General features: G+C 37.5%; 1 protein-coding gene across 3 annotated transcripts in view; it reads left to right on the plus strand.

Annotated features, from left to right (window-relative positions):
* Positions 1 to 320: 320 nt before the first annotated feature.
* FNIP1 (folliculin interacting protein 1) overlaps positions 321 to 21,121 on the plus strand; it is a 142,671-nt gene continuing 121,870 nt past the window's right edge. The window contains exon 1 of one of the 3 annotated variants that reach the window (XM_027849150.1): positions 321 to 560. In XM_027849150.1, coding sequence (XP_027704951.1) covers positions 469 to 560 — 92 coding nt within the window. In that variant the 5' untranslated portion in view covers positions 321 to 468. The remainder of the gene's footprint in view (positions 561 to 21,121) is intronic. The other 2 variants (XM_027849152.1, XM_027849151.1) reach the window with 2 other exon arrangements.

Consider the following 21,121-nt stretch of genomic DNA (forward strand, 5'->3'; position numbering starts at 1 on the left):
CCTCCGAGACTGCGCAGAGCGAGCAAGCTCACGAGACGAGGAAAGAAGGATCCCCGCAGACCGCCCGGCGCGCCCCGCCCCAACTTCCCGCGCGGCCCCGAAGGCGCGCGCCCAGGCGCCCTTCCCCCCCTCGCGCGTACCCGGCACCCCTTGGCTGCCATGTGAGAGGTCCCGCCAGCCAATGGAGGCTCGCGGCAGGCGGGCTCGCCCCGCCCCTCTCCCCTCCGCCTCCTGTGGCAGTTTGAAGTGACTAATTTCTGTCATATGACTGTGACACCAATGGGGGCGGCGGCCGCTGGGCGGAACTAGATGCTCCGCGGCTGCTCTCGCTGCTCCCCGAAGGGGCCCAGGTCCCCGCAGCCCCCTTCTCCGAACACATCTTGCCATTCGCGGGGCCCCTCGGAAAGAACCAGTGCCCCTCGGCCCCGCCGCCCTGGGCCTGGCGCGGCTGGACCTGACCCGGCCAAGATGCCCCCGACCCTCTTCCAGAAGCTGTTCAACAAAAGGAGCGGGCTGGGCTCCCCCGGCCGGGACGCCCGGGACCCGGACTGCGTGTGCAGGTAAGGGCGGCGTCCCCGGCTGCTCGCAGCCTCGCCTGTCCCTTCCCCCCGCGTGTCCTCCGCGTCCCCGGCGTGGGGAGCGCAAAGTTGGACACCCGTGACCGTCCCGCCTCTGGCCCGCTGCCGCCTCCTTCCCGGAGCCGGAACTTGGGCGGCCCGGGTCGGTCGCTTTGTCCCCGCGGGGCGCGAGGCTGCGGGGTTCCCCCCTCCCCCTTTCAACTTCTGGCATTCGCCGAGTGGGGCTGGCCGGGTGGGTGGCCAGGAGGGAGGATGCTCTGCCCGCGGGTCAGCCCTCTGGCCCCACCCCCACCTCCACCCCCACTGCCCAGTCTCTGAGCGTTTGTTTAGGTCCCCCACCCCCTCCACGAGGTGCCTGCAACGGCTGAGGTGCCGGGGCCGTTGGTATTTTCATCACCTTCCTGTTTGCAAAAAAGTTGAGTGATCGCCGAAGCAGAAGGAGTCTTGCAGTTACTTCTACCAAGAAGCCCTGCTTCCTTTGAACCTGCTTATTTACAGCGATACCCCTTTCTCTCGGTGAAGGAAGTTCTCTCTCCTCCGTCCCCCTTACCATGCTTGCTAACTGGTGTGCTTCCCTCTTGAGATATCGTTTAAGATTTGGGGCAAATTTCAATAAAATTAAGAAGGGAGGGGTCAAAGAGGAAGGGGGGGGGAGGAGATGGAGTCCCGTCACTCTTCTCTCGGCTTTCTTGGAAATTGCAATTGCAAGGGTGTTATTTGACTGAGCGACCTTAACGTTATAGAAGGAGAAATGTAAAATGCATAAGCTGCCAATAGCAGTCTAAGGTTACTACCAATTCTATCATGATCTAACCGCAACAGAATTGAATCAAGCATTCCAAACACAATCCTGTTAATAAAAAGAACTTTTGCTTGAGAACTCACTGATTAAGAAGTTCTGTTAAGCTGGTTAAGATAGAATTATAACTTGTCAAATAGCCAATTGAAAAATAGACTTTGGATTAGAATGGTGAGTACCAGTCTAGAAAGGGGGGGAAGGGCATAAGAGGGAAGAGAACAAATATTTACAAGCACCTACTATGTGTTAAGTGTTTTACAAATATCACCTTTAGAAATGGAATCCTTCTCTTCTGAGAAAAAGAGACAATTTTCTATGTTATGTTTCATAATATTAATAGCTAGAAAGTATGTAGCAAAAACATACAAATTTCCTGTCATTAATGTTATTCCATTTGCTATCAAATTTCCTGCTATAGTGATATTGACTCTTAATATTAAGTTTCTGTAGTATCTTTCCTTTAAAATAGAATACAAAGTATAGAAGAAAACCAACCCTTTACATTTCCAACATCCATTGACACAAAGTTGACAATGGGAAGCAGACTAAAGAAATAATTGGGGTGTGAAATTGGTGGCATATTAAGATCAGACAACTATCACAAATATCACTATTTTTGTTTTCTAGACAAGGTACATAGTTGCTAAAAGGTCACATTTATACCTGGAAAACACCTGCATAGTACATAGCAGCACCTAATAAATGCCTGTTTAATTTAATTGAATAATAATGTTAGGTGCGTATTTTTATTTAGGACCTACCACTCAAAGAAGTTCTTTGTGGCTGCTAAGAACTTCCCTCCCCCCTCATTTTCCTCCAAGAATTCATTTTCCCGTGTAACCTGAGTTTTTTTATTATATCAAAATTTTAAAAAACATGGCTTTGTCAAAGTAAATGGCTCAGATGTTAACTTTCAGCCTAACTATAGCTACTTCCATCTCAAACTCAGTTTTTTTCCTGAGGTCTCAGGGTTAATCAAGGCAGCTCACTGGAGGTAAGGTGAGACATTGTAAAAGTGATAGGAGAAAAGAATCTTGCACAAGGGGAGCTCCTCCTTGATGCCTTGTGTGATTACCGTAATCTGAAATGATCTCTTCCTTTTCTTATAGCATTCCAAATATTGACTTGTATGATAGATGCTTCTTTGGGGTTCTAAAACTACTGCCAGATCTGGAACAGGGGGCCCCAGTTATATTTCAAGGGATCTCTTCTTTACCTCTACCATGTTCTCACCCAAAAACCTGGGGAAAATCTCTCCATTACCAGCCCAGAACATTGCTACCAATTCCTCAAGTATGTTGGACCATGTAAAAAAGTGAACTTTGGTGCCCCTACAGGAGGAAAAAACCTTGATCAATTTAACATAACTACAAGACAAAACAGTCTCAGTCAAGTACCTGCCAGAGTCATAGTCCCACCACTGAAAGCCTTATGAGTACAGTAGGATCAAGCCCCATTCCAAAGAAGAGAATACTGGTTATCTTCCATACCTAGAGTGTAATACTTTCTTACCTCTGGTGCATATAAGTACTTAATAAATGCTTGCTCACTGTTGACTGACCTCTGCCTCTTAGAATGTCTAGTTTCATTCAAAATTTAGCTTAAGCACTAGCTTCTGTATGGTCTTTCCTAATTTCCCCAGCTGCTAGTGCCTTCCTCTTCAAAAGTAATTTTGATGAATAAAAAAAATATTTATTTTGTGTATACTTATACAGGTAAATGTCTCTTTCTGTACTACTTAAGAGTGGACCAATTTTGCTTGGGTTTTTGTATCTCTCCTAGCACAGTCTCTGGAATGTAGTAGCTATATATAAGTGCTTGTTGATTGTTTGGGTTCCCTTATAGCTTATCCCGACCAAGTGCTTGGTTTTCTTCCCCGCAATCCTAGCCTTTGGCTATCCTCTGTTGTTAGAAATCTTTTTCTGCTAGTACTTTACTGGTCTTTTTGTTCCCTTCTCACTTCATTCTTTCCTCATCACTCTCCCTTCAGATTTTGCTCTGTTTAATGTACCTGGAATACTCTTGCCTGTATTCCTCTTCCCCACCCTGTGATACTACCTACCCTTTAAATCATGAAGTCTTCCCTAATTTTCCTCCTTTCTCTAACTGCCAATGATCATCTTACTGGGGAAAGGTCATGTGTATCTCAGTTAAGGTAATATATCTTTCACTCCCCAGTCCAAAGTTTGTTTCCCTGCCCAGTGACTATACCACAGTTGTCTAGGAACAGTCCAGCCACTTCTGTGGTTCTTGAGTTTACTCCTATAGGGATACTTTTTGTTACCATATGCCTGATTTTCATGAAGATTCCAACAGCTACTTTGGGTTACATTTCTTAGTTCTCATATTAGAGGTCCAGAGACTAGATCTCCTACAACTTCGTATTGTGAACAAAACATTACATGTAGCTAAGTGCTCAATAAATATTTGTTGAATAAGTGGATGAAAAAATATTTCTTATTCAGACATCTAATATATTATATTTCTGCTCAAAAATCTTCATTGGTCTGCTGAGTAAACAAACACCTTGATACCTCCTGCAGGGCCTAGCATAGTACTTTTTTTGTACATAGTAAGTACTTAATAGTACTGAATGAGTGAATGAATGTTAGCCCTTCCTAAATAATAGGTGTGTTTTAAGGTGCCTTAATAGATAAGGGAAATGTGAGAAATTCAGATGATGTGGTGACAAGGGCAGTGGGGAAGATAATTTGTGGTCAAGGAGGACTTTTCAGCAGCTCAAATTGAACCACATAGATAACCTCTCTGTTCAGCTGTGTGCATATAAGTCCAGCTCTTCCTTCCAGCTTGCCAGTCAGTTTTATCGTAAATACTTGTGGCACCACAAAAAGGCCTTTGTGAAGAGATGTGGAGGCTTATGTATGCTTGGGATTGTGTGTGTGTGTGTGTGTGTGTGTGTTTAATGAAATCACTAAAGGGACCAGAAATTGAATTAGAATTGTAAAATTACTGAGCAGCTAAAGATATAAATATCAGCAACACTGGCATTCAAATGGTGATTTCCTGAACCTTACATTTAATTCCTTGCTCTGGGTAAATGCGTCTTATAATGCTAGTGTTTTGTAAATTGTAGTTGCTTAATTAATCTTTGAATTTAATGTCATAAGGAGTTGAAGATAATTTTTAGGAGAAATACTAAATATTTCTTTAAGAATTTGGAAAAAGACTGAGGTGATTTTTAGCTTACGATATTTTTTCACTTCTGGAAACTGCCACTTTCCAGAAGAAATAGGATTTGAGTACACTGCATCTGTAGGATACATACAAAGGATCATAAAGAGAGCTTAAAATTAAATTCTTCTGTTTAAAGTTTTACTGGAAAGGAAGAAAAATATGCCAAATTTTAGCAAAAAAGAATTGCCTTCCAGAATTGAATATGAATATCAATTGTCTTTATAGCCATATACACATTTAATGAATCATTATTTCTGCCATTTACATTTTTTATTACAACACATTGTCCTTATTTCATTAAGACAGGCTACAGTTGTCTTGGAGAATTGACGTTTTTCTTTTGAAATATTTTTTTAATTGCTTCAACTACAATGGGTAGCAAAATTACACATAAAAAAAGAAAATGACACATTGCCGAAGAAAATATATTGACTTTTAGAAGATTGTATTTATTGACTGTCAAATATTTATTGAACATCCAGTCTAGAATAAACATCTACATTTAAGTTTCAGATACAGTCCCTACTCTGAGACTTTGCTATTATAAATGTGATATTAATAGATTTTCTTAAACTGTGGTTAATAAACTTGTTTTTTAAAAATATTTTGATAACTATTTCAATATAATTGGCTTCCTTTACAATCTTGTCTATTTTATTTTATTAATTTAAAATATTAATTCTGAGAAGAGGTTTATAGGCTTCACCAGACTACTTATTAAAGGGATCCATGGCACAAAATGACTAAAAATCTCTGCTTTAAAATAATGACTGATTCCCTAAGCAAAACACTATCTTATTATTTTATAGTCACACATTATAAGTATCCAAGAATACTTCAGTCTCCTCTAATATAGGCAAGAGAGTGAATCTTTCGGTAGGGTTCTTAGATCCCTAAAGTTAGCTAGTTTCGGAGAGTAAAGAAAACGCATTGTAGGTTTTCTGCTTTATAGTGAGAGAGAAGCACTGAAGTCTCTTTGTAAAAAGGAGATGTGATATGGTTATTTATTGACTGAAATGAGTGAGGCATTTAGTAGTATTTAGTAAGAAGTTGAATTATATTTTTAATAAGTGTTTTGCTATAATCTGATCCAGTTTATTCATAGCTAGTAAATGTTTTGATTACCTGGAAGAACTTTGTCTTGTTCACTTAAAAGTAATTTTCTTCCCATGTAGTAAAATCATTTGCTTAGAGGCACAGATTAGTGTTATTGAACTTTTTAAATACTTTGTGTTAAAGAGACATAAACCTGAGAAAAGAACTTAATTTTTGGTTAACATAAAGGGTGTCTCAAAAATCTTAATGCAGTTTTAAGATTTCATAGTTTAAAACTGCACCAAGACTTTTGGAACATCCTGTGTACAGTAATGTTCTGATGAATGTTTAGCCATTGGCTTTCTGGAAATATATGTCACATTTTTAGGCTCAATCTAGTTTATTAACATTCTTTCCATCATTTTTTTAAGACTAGGCAACGAATGAAACAAATCAAGCCTTGATTTGTAGTTTTTGCCAATTTCAGAAGTGTAAATGATCACAATGAAAATTTAACATTCAGCTCTCAGAAGTCAAAATGAACTAGCTCCAGCACACCCCTGATTGTATATATCATAAACACAACTCATATGTAATATGTATAAGATACAGCATATATGAAAGGATCATCTATTTATTTCCTGGAATGTTTAAGTGACAGATTCTAATTAATCTGCTTTTTGCTTTGCTTAATATGAACTATAAAACCCTTGTCATTTCAACCCATATTGTAAAGAATCTAAAATGTATTGTTCTGCTTTTTCATCTTAGTAACTGTTTATTACTCAGCTTACTCCATCTTGGTTGATCTTGCAATAAACAAAAGTTATTGTTGTTGACATAAATTATTGCACAATGATTAGAAGGTATAAAAGATTTATATTGCCATCCCAACTTTTTATGTTTTCTTGTGACTTGCCCCTTCATGTAGTATGTAAGGAACAAATTCCATTTACTGAAACTTCTCTTAGGTTCTCTATAGTCGGTTGGGGTTTTACTATATATTTAACAAGATTTATATCTTGAAAAGAATGTGTCCTACAGTTTTCTGATACTTAGAGAGATGTGACTAATTGTTTTGAATGGTACTCCCTCTCCCCAGTGATGCAAATCATAGCTCCTCTTTGGTTTAACAGAAAAGTCTTTGTAAATTGCCATAAAAAAAAATTAATCATCTGTTAGCCAGATCTCTGGTAACATGTTGCTCTAGATTTAGATAAGCAGTCCCGTGGAAGATAATTCATTGCCTGGCCTGTACTGAGATTCTTTTTAGGTTGGTAGGATCTGCACAGAAGGCTTGTTTCATAGCACAGCCTTCAGGAACCCAGGGCCATGTCCATTCAGCAGATTTTCCACAGATCATCTATCACCTGTGTTTTGGGGGTCTTTCACTAGAGTTCTTGATCTTATATGGATTCCAAGAGGACATATAGGTTCTATCAGTTATCGCCTTGTTCTTGCTATATAATGACCCACATAATTTTCTAGTTATAATATTTTTAAGTATTTAAAGCAACCTTTCATGTAGTTGTTGATAATTTACATTAAAAAAAAACTTCATATCCAGTGACTCTTAGAGAATTGCTGTTGGTTTTCTATGTTTGTGTTAATCCCTATATATTTTAGTTAACAAACTTTTATCAAATAAATTTAAGGTAAAACTATTTTCCCAATTGACAGTTCCCCTTTTCATCCTAGCTGTTTTGATTTTTAAAAATGCAAAATCTTCATCAAAACTGTCCATTTTTTTCTTTTATGATCATCACTCTTGTTTGACTAATAATTGTGCCCTTCGTCATAGTTGTGAAAAGGTACCTCCTTCTGGTCTCTATTTAAAAAAAAAAATTATGTAGCCTTTTATATTCAGTTTGTATATCTATTTTAGAACTTATTTTGGCATTTGGTACAAGGTTTTTTTTTCCTGCCAAATTAAATTTTTGTTGAAAAGAGAGTCTTTCCCCTAGTACTTTTTTATTGGATTTATCCAGTAGAACTTAGGCTTTCTATTAGAATTTAAGTTCTTGGTGAGTAGGGGTTGCTTTATTCTTTGTGCTTATATCACCAGCACCTACTACAATGCCTGATTCATAGTAGACACTTGATACTTGTTGATTAATTGATTCACTGACAAAATGTGTCTGTGCTGATTTTTTTCTGATTCTTGTTTTCTCAACCCATTTCACTTACCTACATTTTAATCAGAACAAAATACTTTTGATAATCACTGCTTTCTAATGTAGTTTAAGATCTGGAACAGCTATTATCTTTGCTACTTTTTTCATCATTTCCCTTGGGATTCTAGACTTTTTTTTTTTCATCTAAATGAATTTTGTTGCTGTTTTTGAAAGTAACCCCTTGATGGTTTAGTATATCAGGAAATCTGTTAGTTAACTTAGGTAGTGTTGTGATTTTTATTATATTTTTACAGCCCAACCATGAGCAGTGAATATCTCCCCAGTTATTTAAGTTTATGTAAAGAGTATTTTGTTATTTTACTTAAATATCTTAAGTTTTCCTTGGTGGGTTGGCCTGTTAGATATTTTATAGATTTTGGAGTTACTTTGAATAGGATTTTTATTTTTACTATTTCTAGTAAAGTTTTGGTTATTACCATTTAGAATGTTAATAGTTTATATGAATTTGTTTTGCATTCTATGATTTTGTAGAAATGATTAATCATCAGTTTCCTGATTCTCTAAGGTTTTCTAAGTAGACCACCATGTTATCTACAAACAGGAATAATTTTGTCTCCTCTTTGTTGATGTTTATGCATTTGTTTCTCTTTTCTTACTGTTTTCTCTTCATTGGTGGCGAATTTACCTTTTTGCTTTTTGATCCTGATAATTTGGTTTTCTTTCTGTTTTTTAATCAAATTAACCAATAGTTATTTTATTGCTTTGTCCCATAAAACTAGCTCCTAGTTTTATATATTCATTCAGTACTTTTTTTTAACTTTCAGTTTTATAACTATCATCATTCAATACTTTTTTTAACTTTCAGTTTTATAGCTATCTCCTTTAATTTTCAGGATTTCCAATTTGGTAGCTTTTTGGGGGATTTTTAATTTGTTTTTTTATCTAGTTTTTTTAATTGCATGTCCAATTCACTGATCTGCTTTTTCTCTATTTTATTGATGAAATCGTTTAGATGTAAATTTTCCCCTAAGTACTTCTTTGGCTGCATTCCATAAATTTTGGTATGTTGTCTCATTGCTGTCATTCTCTTTAATGAAGTTATTGATTTTTTTCTGATTTATTCTTTGACCCACTCGTTCTTTAGGCTTAGGTTTTTTAGTTTCCCGTTTATTTTAATCCGTCTTTCCATGCCCCTTCATTGAATGTAATTTTTATCGCATTATGATTTTAAAAGGATGCATTTAATATTTCTGCTTTTCTGCATTTGATTGTGAGGCTTTTATGCCCTAATACATGGTTAATTTTTGTGTAGATGCTATATACCACTGAAAAAAAGGTATATTCCTTTCTGTTCCCATTCGACTTTCTCCAGAGGTCTTATCATATCTAATTTTTCTAAAAATTCTATTCACCTCTTTTAACTTCTTTTTATTTTTTGTTTATTTTGGTTAGATTTATCTAGTTCTAAGGGGAAAGTTGAGGTTCCCTACCAGTATAGTTTTATTGTCTATTTCCTCTTTTTTTTTTTTTTTTTTTTTGCAATTGGGGTTAAGTGACTTGCCCAGGGTCACACAGCTAGTAAATGTCAAGTGTTTTGGTCTGAGGCCAGATTTGAACTCAGGTCCTCCTGACTTCAGGGCTGGTTCTCTATCCAACTGCGCCACCAGCTGCCCCTCTCTATTTCCTCTTGTGACTCATTTTACTTCTTTGAAAATTTGGATGCTCTGCCATTTGGTGTAAATATATTTACTATTGCTATTACTGCATTGTCTATGGTACGTTTTAGCAAAATGTAGTTTTCCTCCTTATTTCTTTTAATTAGATCTATTTTTGCTTTGTCTGAGATCATGATTACTTCCCTTGCTTTTTTTTACTTCAGCTGAAATGTAATAGATTCTGCTCCAGCCCCTTAACTTTTACTCTGTGTGTGTCTCTCTGCTTCAGTTATGTTTCTTGTAAACAACATAAAGTAGGATTCTGGTTTTTAATCTACTGTGCTGTTTGCTTCCATTTTATGGGTGAGTTCATCTCATTCACATTCAGTTATGATTACTGTGTGTTTCCCTCCATCCAATTTCCCCTGTTTATCCTTCTCTCTCTCTCTCGTTCTCTGTCTCTCTCTCACCCTTTCCTTCCTTAAAAGTGTTTTGCTTCTGACTACTGTCTCCCCCAATCCACCCTCTTTCCTGTCAGCACCTTCCATTCTCTTATTCCCCTCCTTTCATATTTCCTTACAAGGTAAGATAGATTTCTATACCCAACTGAGGATGTTTTTCTCTCTTTGAATCAGTTCTGATAAGAGTGAGTTCAGGTGTTGCCTGCCACCACCTTCCTGCCCCCCCCATCTTTCCCTCTACTGTAATAGTCTTTTGTGCCACTTCATGTGAAATAATGTACCCTATTCTACCTCTCCCTTTCCTGTTCTCCCAGTGCAATCATTTTTCTTATCCCATAATTTTTTTGGGGGGGGGGAACATCCCATCACAGTCAACTTATACCCATGCCTGTTTTATTTTGGGGGGGGGGGAATCATCCCATCACAGTCAACTTATACCCATGCCTGTTTTATATGTATATATGTATATATGTATATACTCCTTCTAGCTGCCCTAATGGTGTTACAGTTCTAAAGAGGTACAAATGTCATCTTCCTGTGCAGGAATATAAACAATTTAACCTTATCAAATTCCTTATGGTTTCTCTTTCCTTTTACCTTTTTGTGCCTCTCTTGAGTCTTATATTTGAAAATAATATATTCTGTATGTTTGATAGGAATGTATAGGTAGAGCCTATGTCAGATTGCATGCTATCTTTGGAAGGGAGGTGGGGAGGGAGGGGGAGAAAATTTAAAACTCAAAAGCTTATGGAAGTGAATGTTGAAAACTAAAAATAAATTAATAAAAAAATTTAAAGAAAAAGGAAATAATGTTTTCTCTTCAGCTCTGATCTTTTCATCAGGAATGCTTCAAAGTTCTCTATTACATTGAATGACCATTTTTTTCTTTGAGGGATTATACTCAGTTTTGCTGAGTAGGTGATTCTTGGTTATAATCCTAGCTCCTTTTGCCTCATGGAATAGCATATTCCAAGCCTTCTGATCCTTTAATGTAGAAGTTGCTAAATTCTGTATAAACCTGACTGTAGCAGTATTTTCTCCTTGACCTGGAAGCTCTGGAATTTGGCTGTAATATTCCTGGTAGTTTTATTTGGGGCTCTCTTTCAGGATTGGTGGATTCTTTCAATTCCTGTTTTACCCTCTGGGTCTAGGATATCAGGGTAGTTTTCCCTGATAATTTCTTGAAATATGATGTCTAGGCTCTTTTTTTTTTTCATTAGTATGGCTTTCAAGTAGTCCAATAATTCTTAAATTATCTCTCCTTGATCTCTTTTCTAGATCAGTTGCTTTTCCAATGAGGTAGGTCACATTTTCTTCTTCTTTTTTTTATTCTGTTCATTTTGTTTTATTGTTTCTTGATGTCTCATGGAGTCATTAGCTTCCACTTGCCCAATTCCAGTTTTTAAGGCATTATTTTCTTCAGTGAGCTTTTGTACCTCCTTTTCCATTTGGCCAGTTCTACTTTGTAACGAGTTGTTTTCTTCAGTGAATTTTTATACATCTTTTTCCAATTTTTGTGCTACCTTTACCAAACTTTTGACTTTTTTTCATGATTCTCCTGTGTCACTCTCCTTTCTTTTCCCAATTTTTCTTCTACCTCTGTTATTTGATTTTTAAAATCCTTTTTGAGCTCTTCCCGGAATTCTTTTTGGGCCTGCGACCAATTCATATTTTTCTTCGAAGCTTCACATGTAGGCATTTTGACATTGTTCTCCTCTTCTGAATTTGTGTTTTAATCTTTCCTGTTGCCATAGTAACTATCTATGGTCAGGTTATTTTTTTGTTTTTGCTCATTTTCCTAGCCTGTTTCGTGACTTCTAACCTTGTGTTAAAATTGGGCTCTGCTCCTGTGGGGGAACTGTTCAAAGCTTCTTGATGTTGCTGCTTGCCTGCACCATGGCCATCAGGTCTTGCTGCTGGCCTATACCAGGGCTACAGGGCTTCACCAGGGGCACAGGACCTTGCTGCTGGCTTGCCCAGACATTGCCTGCTCTGTCCTGTGCTCCCCTTTGAGCAGTGAGACAGACCTTCTGTGCCAACCTTCTAAGTTGCTTCATCTTGTCCTTTTGTTGGTTCTGTTGCTCCAGAATTCATTTTGAGGTGTTATTTTATAGTTGTTGGAGGTGAATTTGGGAGCATTCAGGCAAGTTCCTGCCTTACTCTGCTATTTTGGTTCCTTTTTCTTACTATTATTGAAAATATTTTTAGAACCATTTCAAGTAGTAGTGGAGAGAGAGGGCATTCCTCATGTACTCTGTGGTTCGTCTTACGTGCTATTCTTGATGTTGCTTAAATATGTGATTTATCTTTTTGCCTTTGTACAGACTGTTCCCCATGCCTGTAATATACTCCCTGTTCACCTGTACCTTTGAGAATCCCTAATTTCCTTTGAAACTCAACTCAGATGACATCTCTTTCATAAGGTCTTTTCTAATCCTGTCAGCTATTAATGGTCCCCCCCACCATTACCTTGTTAAAATTGTATATGTGTTTTGTATATAGTGATATATTCTTGATGCCTCCCTGATAGAATGTAAGATCCTTGAGAGCAGGGGCTGTTTTGGTTTCACTTGCTAGAATGCTAGCATAGAGCAGGTATTTAATAAATGATTGTTGGTTGATTTGACCCTTATTTTATTTCTGTGTATTTGTAGGGAAAGATTTTAATCTTTCTCCACTGAAAATAATGCTGCTTTTTTGTTATAGATCTGTATTTTTTGTAAAACAAATTTCTAAAAAGTTCTTCCATGCCTATTTTTTTTAAGTTTTTAGCATAAACAAATGCTGTCTTTTGTCAAAGTCTTTTTTTGCATCTGCATAAAATAATATGGGTTTTTAAGATGATTAATTATGGCAATTGTTTCTAAATGATTCTTGTAACCTTGGTGTAAATCCAACTTGGCCAATTTTGGAGTATTTTTAATGACTATTTTTGTATTTTTTCTGTTAATGTTAACATTCTGTTAACATTTGCCATTATATCCCTTTCTATTCTTTTCCCAGAAAGCTACCCTTTAAAAATATTAAAAAAAGAATGAAATCATACAGCAAAATTAACTAAACACATCATCTAAAGTCTGATGTTATATACAGTGTTCCACACCCATAGTCTCCCACCTTTACAAAGAAGAGATGGAGGTGTATTCTCATTATGTCTTCTTTTGGGTCAAGCTTAGTGTGTCAGAGGGAGACACTTGTTTTGTGTAGGCTATTTGGCTTACTTGCCAGTTATTTAGTATAAAATGCCAAACCTGTAGGAAGTTGATTCAGAAGTTTTAGCAGAATTACCACTATTTTACAGTGAATACTTTTATGACCTAGGTGGCCAGTTGCTGAGTTGAATTTAGGCTTCCAGTTTTTTTGCTAAAAAGGAAGCACTGCTGTAAAAATTTTAGTGTAAGTGGAGCTTGTCTTTTCCTCAAAATCATTGACTTGCCAATGGAATCTCTGGGTCAAAGCAAATGGATATTTCAGTCACTTTACTTGCATAATTCCAAAATGATTTCCAGTGGGTATGTGAATTCACAGCTCCATCATTACCTGTCTTCCATAGCCTTTCCAATGTTGACTATTCCTGTCCTTTGCCAAAGAACTGGAATTGAAGAGGGTTTCCATCACTTGGTTAATTGCTGAAAGGCAACTAAGTGACACAGGAGATAGATCACTGAGCCTGGAGTCAGGAAGACCTGAGTTCAAATGTGGTCTCAGATACTTACTAGCTATATGACTCTGGGCAAGTCATTTAATCTGTTTACCTCAGTTTCCTCATCTGTAAAATATGAATAGTAATAGCATCTACCTCCCAGGGTTGTTTTGAGGATTAAATGAGATTATAATTATTAAGCACTTAGCACAATCCCTGACATGTAGTAAGCACTATATAAATTAGGTAATATTATAATTTTTAAAATGTGGCATGTGAATATAGTATAATATTATTATGCTCTAAGAAATGAGGGCAACTAGGTGGCACAGTGGATGGAATGCCAGGCCTCGAGTCTGGAAGACTCATCTTCCTGGGTTCACAGTCTCAGACACTTGGTATCTATGTGACTCTGGGCAAGTCACTTAACCCTGTTTGCCTCAGTTTCCTCACTGTAAAATGAGCTGGAGAAGGAAATGGCAAACCACTCCTGTATCTTTTCCAAGAAAACCCCAAATGGGATCACAAACTGTTGGACACTGCTGAACAGCAACAGCAAACAAATGATAAAAGATGATATCAGAGAATTCTGAGTATTGTGAACTGATACAGTGAATGAAGTGAGAAAAACCAGAAGAATAATTTGTACAAAGACAATAACATTTTAAAGAAAAACATTTTGAAATTCTTATGAATTTTGATCAATACAATTGCCAAACAAAACTCTAGAGGACCTATGATGAAGTATATTGCCAACTTCCTGACAGAGAGATGATAGACTCAAAGTGCAGAAAGAGATATGTTTTTTTTAATATGACCACTGTATAGCTTCATTTTGCTTTACTCGTCAATATGCAATAAGTCAAGCATTTATTCAACACTTATATGTGCCAGGGCCTGTACTAGTCACTGGGGATCCAAAAAAAAAAAAAAAAGAAAAAAGAAAGAAAAAGAAAAAAGGAAAAGATAATCCCTGCTCTCAAGAAGCTAGGTAACAGTCTAATAGGGGAGAAAACATAAATTGGAAATACTGTAGAGAGGGAAGCCTCTGTAAAGGAAATCAGGAAACATTTCTTCAAGAAGGTAGGATTTTGGCGGGGACTTGAAGGAAGCCAGTAAAGCTGGAAGATGGAGATGAGGAGGGAAAGAATTCTAGGCATACTAATGAGTCAGGAGGTGGAGTCTTGTGCAAGGAACAGCAAGGAGGCCAGTATTACTGATCACAGAGTATCGAGGGTAGGGAATGGGAATGTGTAAAAGCATAAGAAAACTTGAAAGGTAGGAAGGGACCAGGTTATGAAGGCCTTGAATGCCAAATAGTGGAGGTGATAGGGAACCACTGGAGTTTATTGATTTAGGGAGGATAACATGGTTAGACCTTTGCTTTAGGAAGATGACTTTGATAGTTTAATGGAATTCTTTTTCTGCTTTATTTATTCTAGGTTTAGAGGTGTTTTTTTTTCTCATAAAAGGAATTTAAGAGAGTTCTCATTAAGGACAATTATTAGTCAAGAATTATTACATTATTATTACACATTTTTATATTATCTATCGCTAATTATTGTTAAATAATTAATAGTTATTAAGAATAATTTCTATAGCTTAAGTTAGTGCTCTTTAAACATTCAGTAGAATTCACTTAAATCTATCTTGCCCTTTTTTTCCTTTCAAAGTTCATTTATGACTTGTTTATTTTTTTTTCTTCTTGAGATTGAGTTTTTTAATATCTTTAGTTTTTTATTAATTTGGATATTTTATATTTTTGTAAATAATCATCCATTTTGGTTACAGTCTCAGATTTCTTGTTATGTAATTGTCTCGTATTTCCTAAGAATTTATTTATTTCCAGTAACTGCTCATATTCTTTGCCCCCCTCCTTATTTCTGTCCCTTTCTATGCAATTCTGTATTCTGTTTTCCTATTCCTAGGCTATGCATTTATATGTTCCTTTTTTATTCTCTTTATTTTCATCATGACATAGTAGATGTTCAGGAAAATAAATTTAAGCTCTCTTCTTATCTTAGTGTATATACTCTAAGTATATACTCCGTATATACATATAGAAGTATTAATTCATGAAGAAAGTGGTATGGTATGGTGGGAGTCAATTTGTATTGCAGGACATGAGCCCCATAAATACTGCCCTTTGCCCTTACCATAACAACTCACCTCATCTACAACCAGCATTTCCTGACACTAGCTCTTTGTCATCCCTTCCATCTGGCCACCCTGTGGCTCCATGTACAACTTTTCCTAGGATGTGATGCCTTGCTGTGAAGCATTAGAGGGAAAATGGTCTTCTAAGTTGTTCATTTCCCAATCAAATGAAGTTTTGTGAAAAAAGATAGTGACCTGCACTGGCTGTAACTGTAATGTACTCCTTCCTCATCTCTACTGGCTGGCATGCTTCAAGAGTCAGATCAAATCCTACCTCCTCCAGAAGGCTTTTTATGGTTCTCTCCCCTCTCCCCACAGCCTTTCCTCTGAGATTACTTCCCATTTATTTACCACACACACACACACACACACACACATACACACACACACACACAATTTCCATACACACACATTGGGGAAACAACTATGTATATTTAAGATATACTTATTAATATGTATGTTAACATTGCATTGATATTAATATAACATATTACACATTGGTATAGTACATGTAATATTGTATTATAGTAATATAATATATTATAATAATTATATATGTGCATATTTTAAATCTACAGTTATTTGCAAGTTGTTTCTCTCCTCCATTAGCTCCTTGAGGGGAAGGATTGCTTTTGCCCTTTTTTTGTATTTTCACACTGTGCCTTGCACACAGTAATAATTTAATTTAATGAAATAAGTAAATAAATTTAATAATTTAAATTTAATAATTTAATAAATATTTGTTGACCTACTGACTTTAACCAAAATCTGCTGTAAAGTCACAAAATCCTGCTATAACATTCTTCTGATTTTCTACGTTATAGGCCAGGACCCTAGTGGAACTGGAGACATGTAAGTTAATGCTCATACTCCCATAACACCAACCAGAGATGTTGTAAGCCAAGATGTTTTGGAACAATTTGAATTAACTTTTCCCCTAGGATTGATCTGGGACCCAGTAGTGGGCCTTTTGGGGCAGAAAGTAGTTAGTTTTAGAACTCTGGCAAGGAGATACTGAGATGTCAGTGAACTTCCTTGCTGACTGCTTTTAATCTCCTTGCAGATTACACATCTACTTTTATCTTTTTGTAGACTGTGTTTATCACCTTGTGGGATATTTTTGCCTGGGGTTTATTGAATGTTTTCTATTAAAGAAATTGAAATCTTAACCCTCAGGCTCTGAGGGGGACTGTTGCTCTATGTAGACAGCCCATTTATGGCATTCCTGTGGAACTCACTATCTTAAAGTGTAGTTTGTTGTTTTTTTTTTTTTTAGTTTTCAACATTTACTTCCTCAAGATTTTGAGTTCCAAATTTTCACCCCATCTCGCCCCTCCCCCACCCCAAGATGGCATGCATTCTGAATACCCCTTCCCCTAGTCTGCTTTCCCTGCTGTCTCTCCCCCCCTTCCCCTTTTATTTTCCTGTAGGGCACGATTTATTTCTGTACCCCATTTCCTATATTTCTTATTTCCCAGTTGCATGTGAAAACTTTTTTTTTTAAACATGTGTTTTTAAAACTTTGGGTTCCAAATTTTCTCCCTTCCTCTCTCCCCACCCACCTTCATTGAAAAGGTAAGCAACTCAATATAGGCTATACATGTGCAGTTATGCAAAACACTTCCATAGTAGACATGCTGTGAAAAACTAACTCTATTTCCCTTAATCCTATCCTACCCCCCCATTTATTCTATTCTTTCTTTTGACCCTGTCCCTCCTCAGAAGTATTTGCTTCTGATTACCCCCTTTCCCAATCTGCCCTCCTCTCTATCATCTCCCTACTCTCTTGTCCCCTTCCCCTCCTGTTTTCCTGTAGGGTAAGACAGATTTCCATATCCAATTGAGTGTGTATGTTATACCCTCCTTCAGTCAAATCTATAAAAATAAGATTCGCTCATTTTCTCTCACCTTCCCCAGGTTCCCCTCCACTGTAAGAGCCTTTTCTTTTCTGTTTTGTTTTGGTTTTTTTTGTGAGATAATTTACCCCGTTCTACCTTTCCCTTTCTCCTTCTCCTAGTATAATCCTCTCTCACCCCTTAATTTTATTCTCCAGATATGACCCCTTCATCTTCAACTCACCCTGTGCCCTCTATCTATCCATCTATATATATATATATATATATATATATATATATATATATATATACACACACACATATATATACACACACATACATACATATAATTTTTTTCCCTCCAACTACCCTAATACTGACAAAGGTCTCAATGACTTACAAATAACATCTTTCTGTGCAGGAATGTATACAGTTCAACCTTAATAAGTCTCTTATGATTTGTCTTTCCTGTTTACCTCTTCATGTTCCACTTGAGTCTTGTATTGGAAAGTCAAATTTTCTATTCCGCTCTGGTCTTTTCATCAGGAATGCTTGAAAGTCCTCTATTTCATTGAATGACCATTTTTCCCCCTGAAGAATTATACCCAGTTTTGCTGGGTAGGTTATTCTTGGTTGTAATCCTATCTCCTTTGCCCTCCGGAATATTATATTCCATGCCCTGCAGTCCCTTAATGTAGAAGCAGCTAAATCTTGTGTTATATTGTGGTTTCTTCACAGGCTTTTTACTTCCACAAGATTTTGAGTTCTAAATTTTCACCCCATCTTGCACCTCCCCCCATCCCAAGATGTCATGCATTCTGAATACCCCTTCCCCTAGTCTGCCTTCCCTTCTATCTCTACCCCCTCTTCTCTTATCCCCTTCCTCTTCAATTTTCCTGTAGGGCAGGATGAATTTCTGTACCTCATTTCCTATATTTCTTATTTCCCAGTTGCATGTGAAAACATTTTTTTTAAACATGTGTTTTTAAAATTTTGAGTTCAAAATTTTCTCCCTTCCTCCCTCCCTACCCACCCTCATTAATAAGGCAAGCAACTAAATATAGGTTATATATGTGGAGTTATGCAAAACACTTCCATAGTAGACATGCTGTGAAAAACTAACTCTTATTTCCCTTAATCCTATCCCACCCCCCCCATTTATTCTGTTCTTCCTTTTGACTCTGACCCTCCTCAGAAGTACTTGCTTCTGATTACCCTCTTTCCCAGTCTGCCCTCCTCTCTATCATCCCCCTACTCTCTTGTCCCCTCCCCCCCCATTTTCCAGTAGGGTAAAACAGATTTCCACACCCAATTGAGTGTGTATGTTATTCCCTCCTTAACTCAAATTCTATGAGAATAAGATTCACTCATTCCTCTCACCTTCCCCCATTTCCCTTCCACTGTAAGAGCCTTTTCTTTTCTGTTTTTTTGTGAGATAATTTACCCTGTTCTACCTCTCCCTTTCTCCTTCTCCTAGTATAATCCTCTCTCACCCCTTAATTTTATTCTCCAGATATGACCCCTTCATCTTCAACTTACCCAGTGCTCTCTATCTAGCTATCTAGCTATATCTATATGTACGTACATATACTTTTTTCCTCTCTAACTACCCTAATACTGACAAAGGTCTTATGAGTTACAAATATCATCTTAACATGCAGGAATGTAAAGAGTTCAACCATAATAAGTCTCTTATGATTTTCTCTTTCTTGTTTACTTCTTCATGTTCCACTTGAGTCTTGTATTTGAAAATCAAATTTTCCATTCAGCTCTGGTCTTTTCATCAAGAATGCCTAAAAGTCCTCTATTTCACTGAATGACCATTTTTTTCCCCTGCAGGATTATACTCAGTTTTGCTGGGTAGGTTATTCTTGGTTGTAATCCTATCTTCTTTGCCGTCTGTAATATTGTATTCCATGCCCTGAGGTCCCTTAATGTAGAAGCAGCTAAATCTTGTGTTATCCTGATTATGTTTCCACAGTATTTGAATTGCTTCTTTCTGGCTGCTTGTAATATTTTCTCCTTGAACTGGGAACTCTGGAATTTGGCTACAATATTCCTAGGAGTTTTCCTTTGGGGATCACTTTCAGGAGGAGATCAGTGGATTCTTTCAATTTCTATTTTGCCCTCTGGTTCTAAATTATCAGGACGGTTTTCCTTGATCATTTCTTGAAAGATGATGTCTAGGATCTTTTTTGATTATGGCTTTCAGATAGTCCAATAATTTTTAAATTCTCTCTCCTGGATCTATTTTCCAGGTCAGTTGTTTTTCCAATGAGATATTTCACATTGTTTTCTAATTTTTCATTCTTTTGGATATGTTTTACAGTGTCTTGATTTTTCATAAAGTCACTAGCTTCCAATTGCTCTATTCTAATTTTTAAGGAAGTATTTTCTTCAGTAATCTTTTGGACTTCCTTTTCCATTTGGCCAATTTTGTTTTTTAGGGCATTCTTCTCCTCATTGGCTTTTTGGACCTCTTTTGCCATTTGGGTTAGGCTATTTTTTAAGGCGTTATTTTCTTCAGTATTTTTTTGGGTCTCCTTTAGCAAGCTGTTGACTTGTTTTTCATGATTTTCTTGCAGAACTCTCAGTTTTTCCTCTACTTCTCTTTCTTGCTTCTCAAAATCCCTTTTGAGCTCTTCCAAGGCCTGGGACTGATTCATATTCTTCTTGGAGGCTTTGGATGTAGGAGCTTTGGCTTCGTTGTCTTTTTCTGGTTTTATGTTTTGATCTTCTTTGTCACCAAAGTAAGATATTATAGTCTGATTCTTTTTGCGCTGCTTACTCATGATCCCGGCCAATTACTTGAGTTTTAAACTCTTTGTTAAGGTAAAAGTCTGTTTCCAACGTGGAGAATGTACTGTCCCAAGCTTTGGGGGTTTGTACAGCTGCTTTCAGAGATACTTCTGGAGACCTGAAAATTTTCAGTTCTTCCAAGGTGCTATGATAAGGGTCAAGGTGTTTCCTCTCCACCACCACAACAAGCTCCACCAAGCCAGCGCTCCTCCTTGCCCCAGGATCACCCCTCAGAACTGTGACCCAGATCCAAGCATGGGCAAAGCAAGAGATTCCTGCCTCAGCACTGGTGAAGAGATCCCTGCAATCCCCCTCTTATCAGCCACCTGATTCCCCCTCAGTCTGTGGGCCAGAAGCTCAAGAAATAGCCGCGACCCCAGGGGTGGCAGAGACCTAGCTCCTTCTCTCACCGCAGTCACAGGTTTTTCCCACTGACCTTCTAAGTTGTCTTTGGCGTTTGTGGGTTGAGAAGTCTGGAAACCGCCACAGCTGCCCATGATTCAGCCCTCTGAGGCCTGCTCCAGGGTTGCTGTGGCCTGCGCGCCCACGCCAAACTGCGCTTCTCCCTAGCCCAGTGTGATACACCTTTCTGATCAACCATCCAGGCTGTCTTTGGCTGGAAATTTGTTTCACTCTGTCTTTTTGTGGGTTCTGCTGCTTTAGAATTTGTTTAGAGCCATTTTTTATAGATATTTGGAGGGGTTTGGGGGCGGAGAGCTCAAACAAGTCACTGTTAAGTTAATTTTAAAGTTAAGTTAAAATTAAATTAAGTTTAATTTTAAAGTTAAGTCAAGTTAATTTTATTAATTCCTCACTGATTAATTAATGT

This window comes from Vombatus ursinus, unplaced genomic scaffold (assembly GCF_900497805.2).
Source record: "Vombatus ursinus unplaced genomic scaffold, bare-nosed wombat genome assembly UNPS02007284.1, whole genome shotgun sequence".
NCBI lineage: Eukaryota > Metazoa > Chordata > Mammalia > Diprotodontia > Vombatidae > Vombatus > Vombatus ursinus.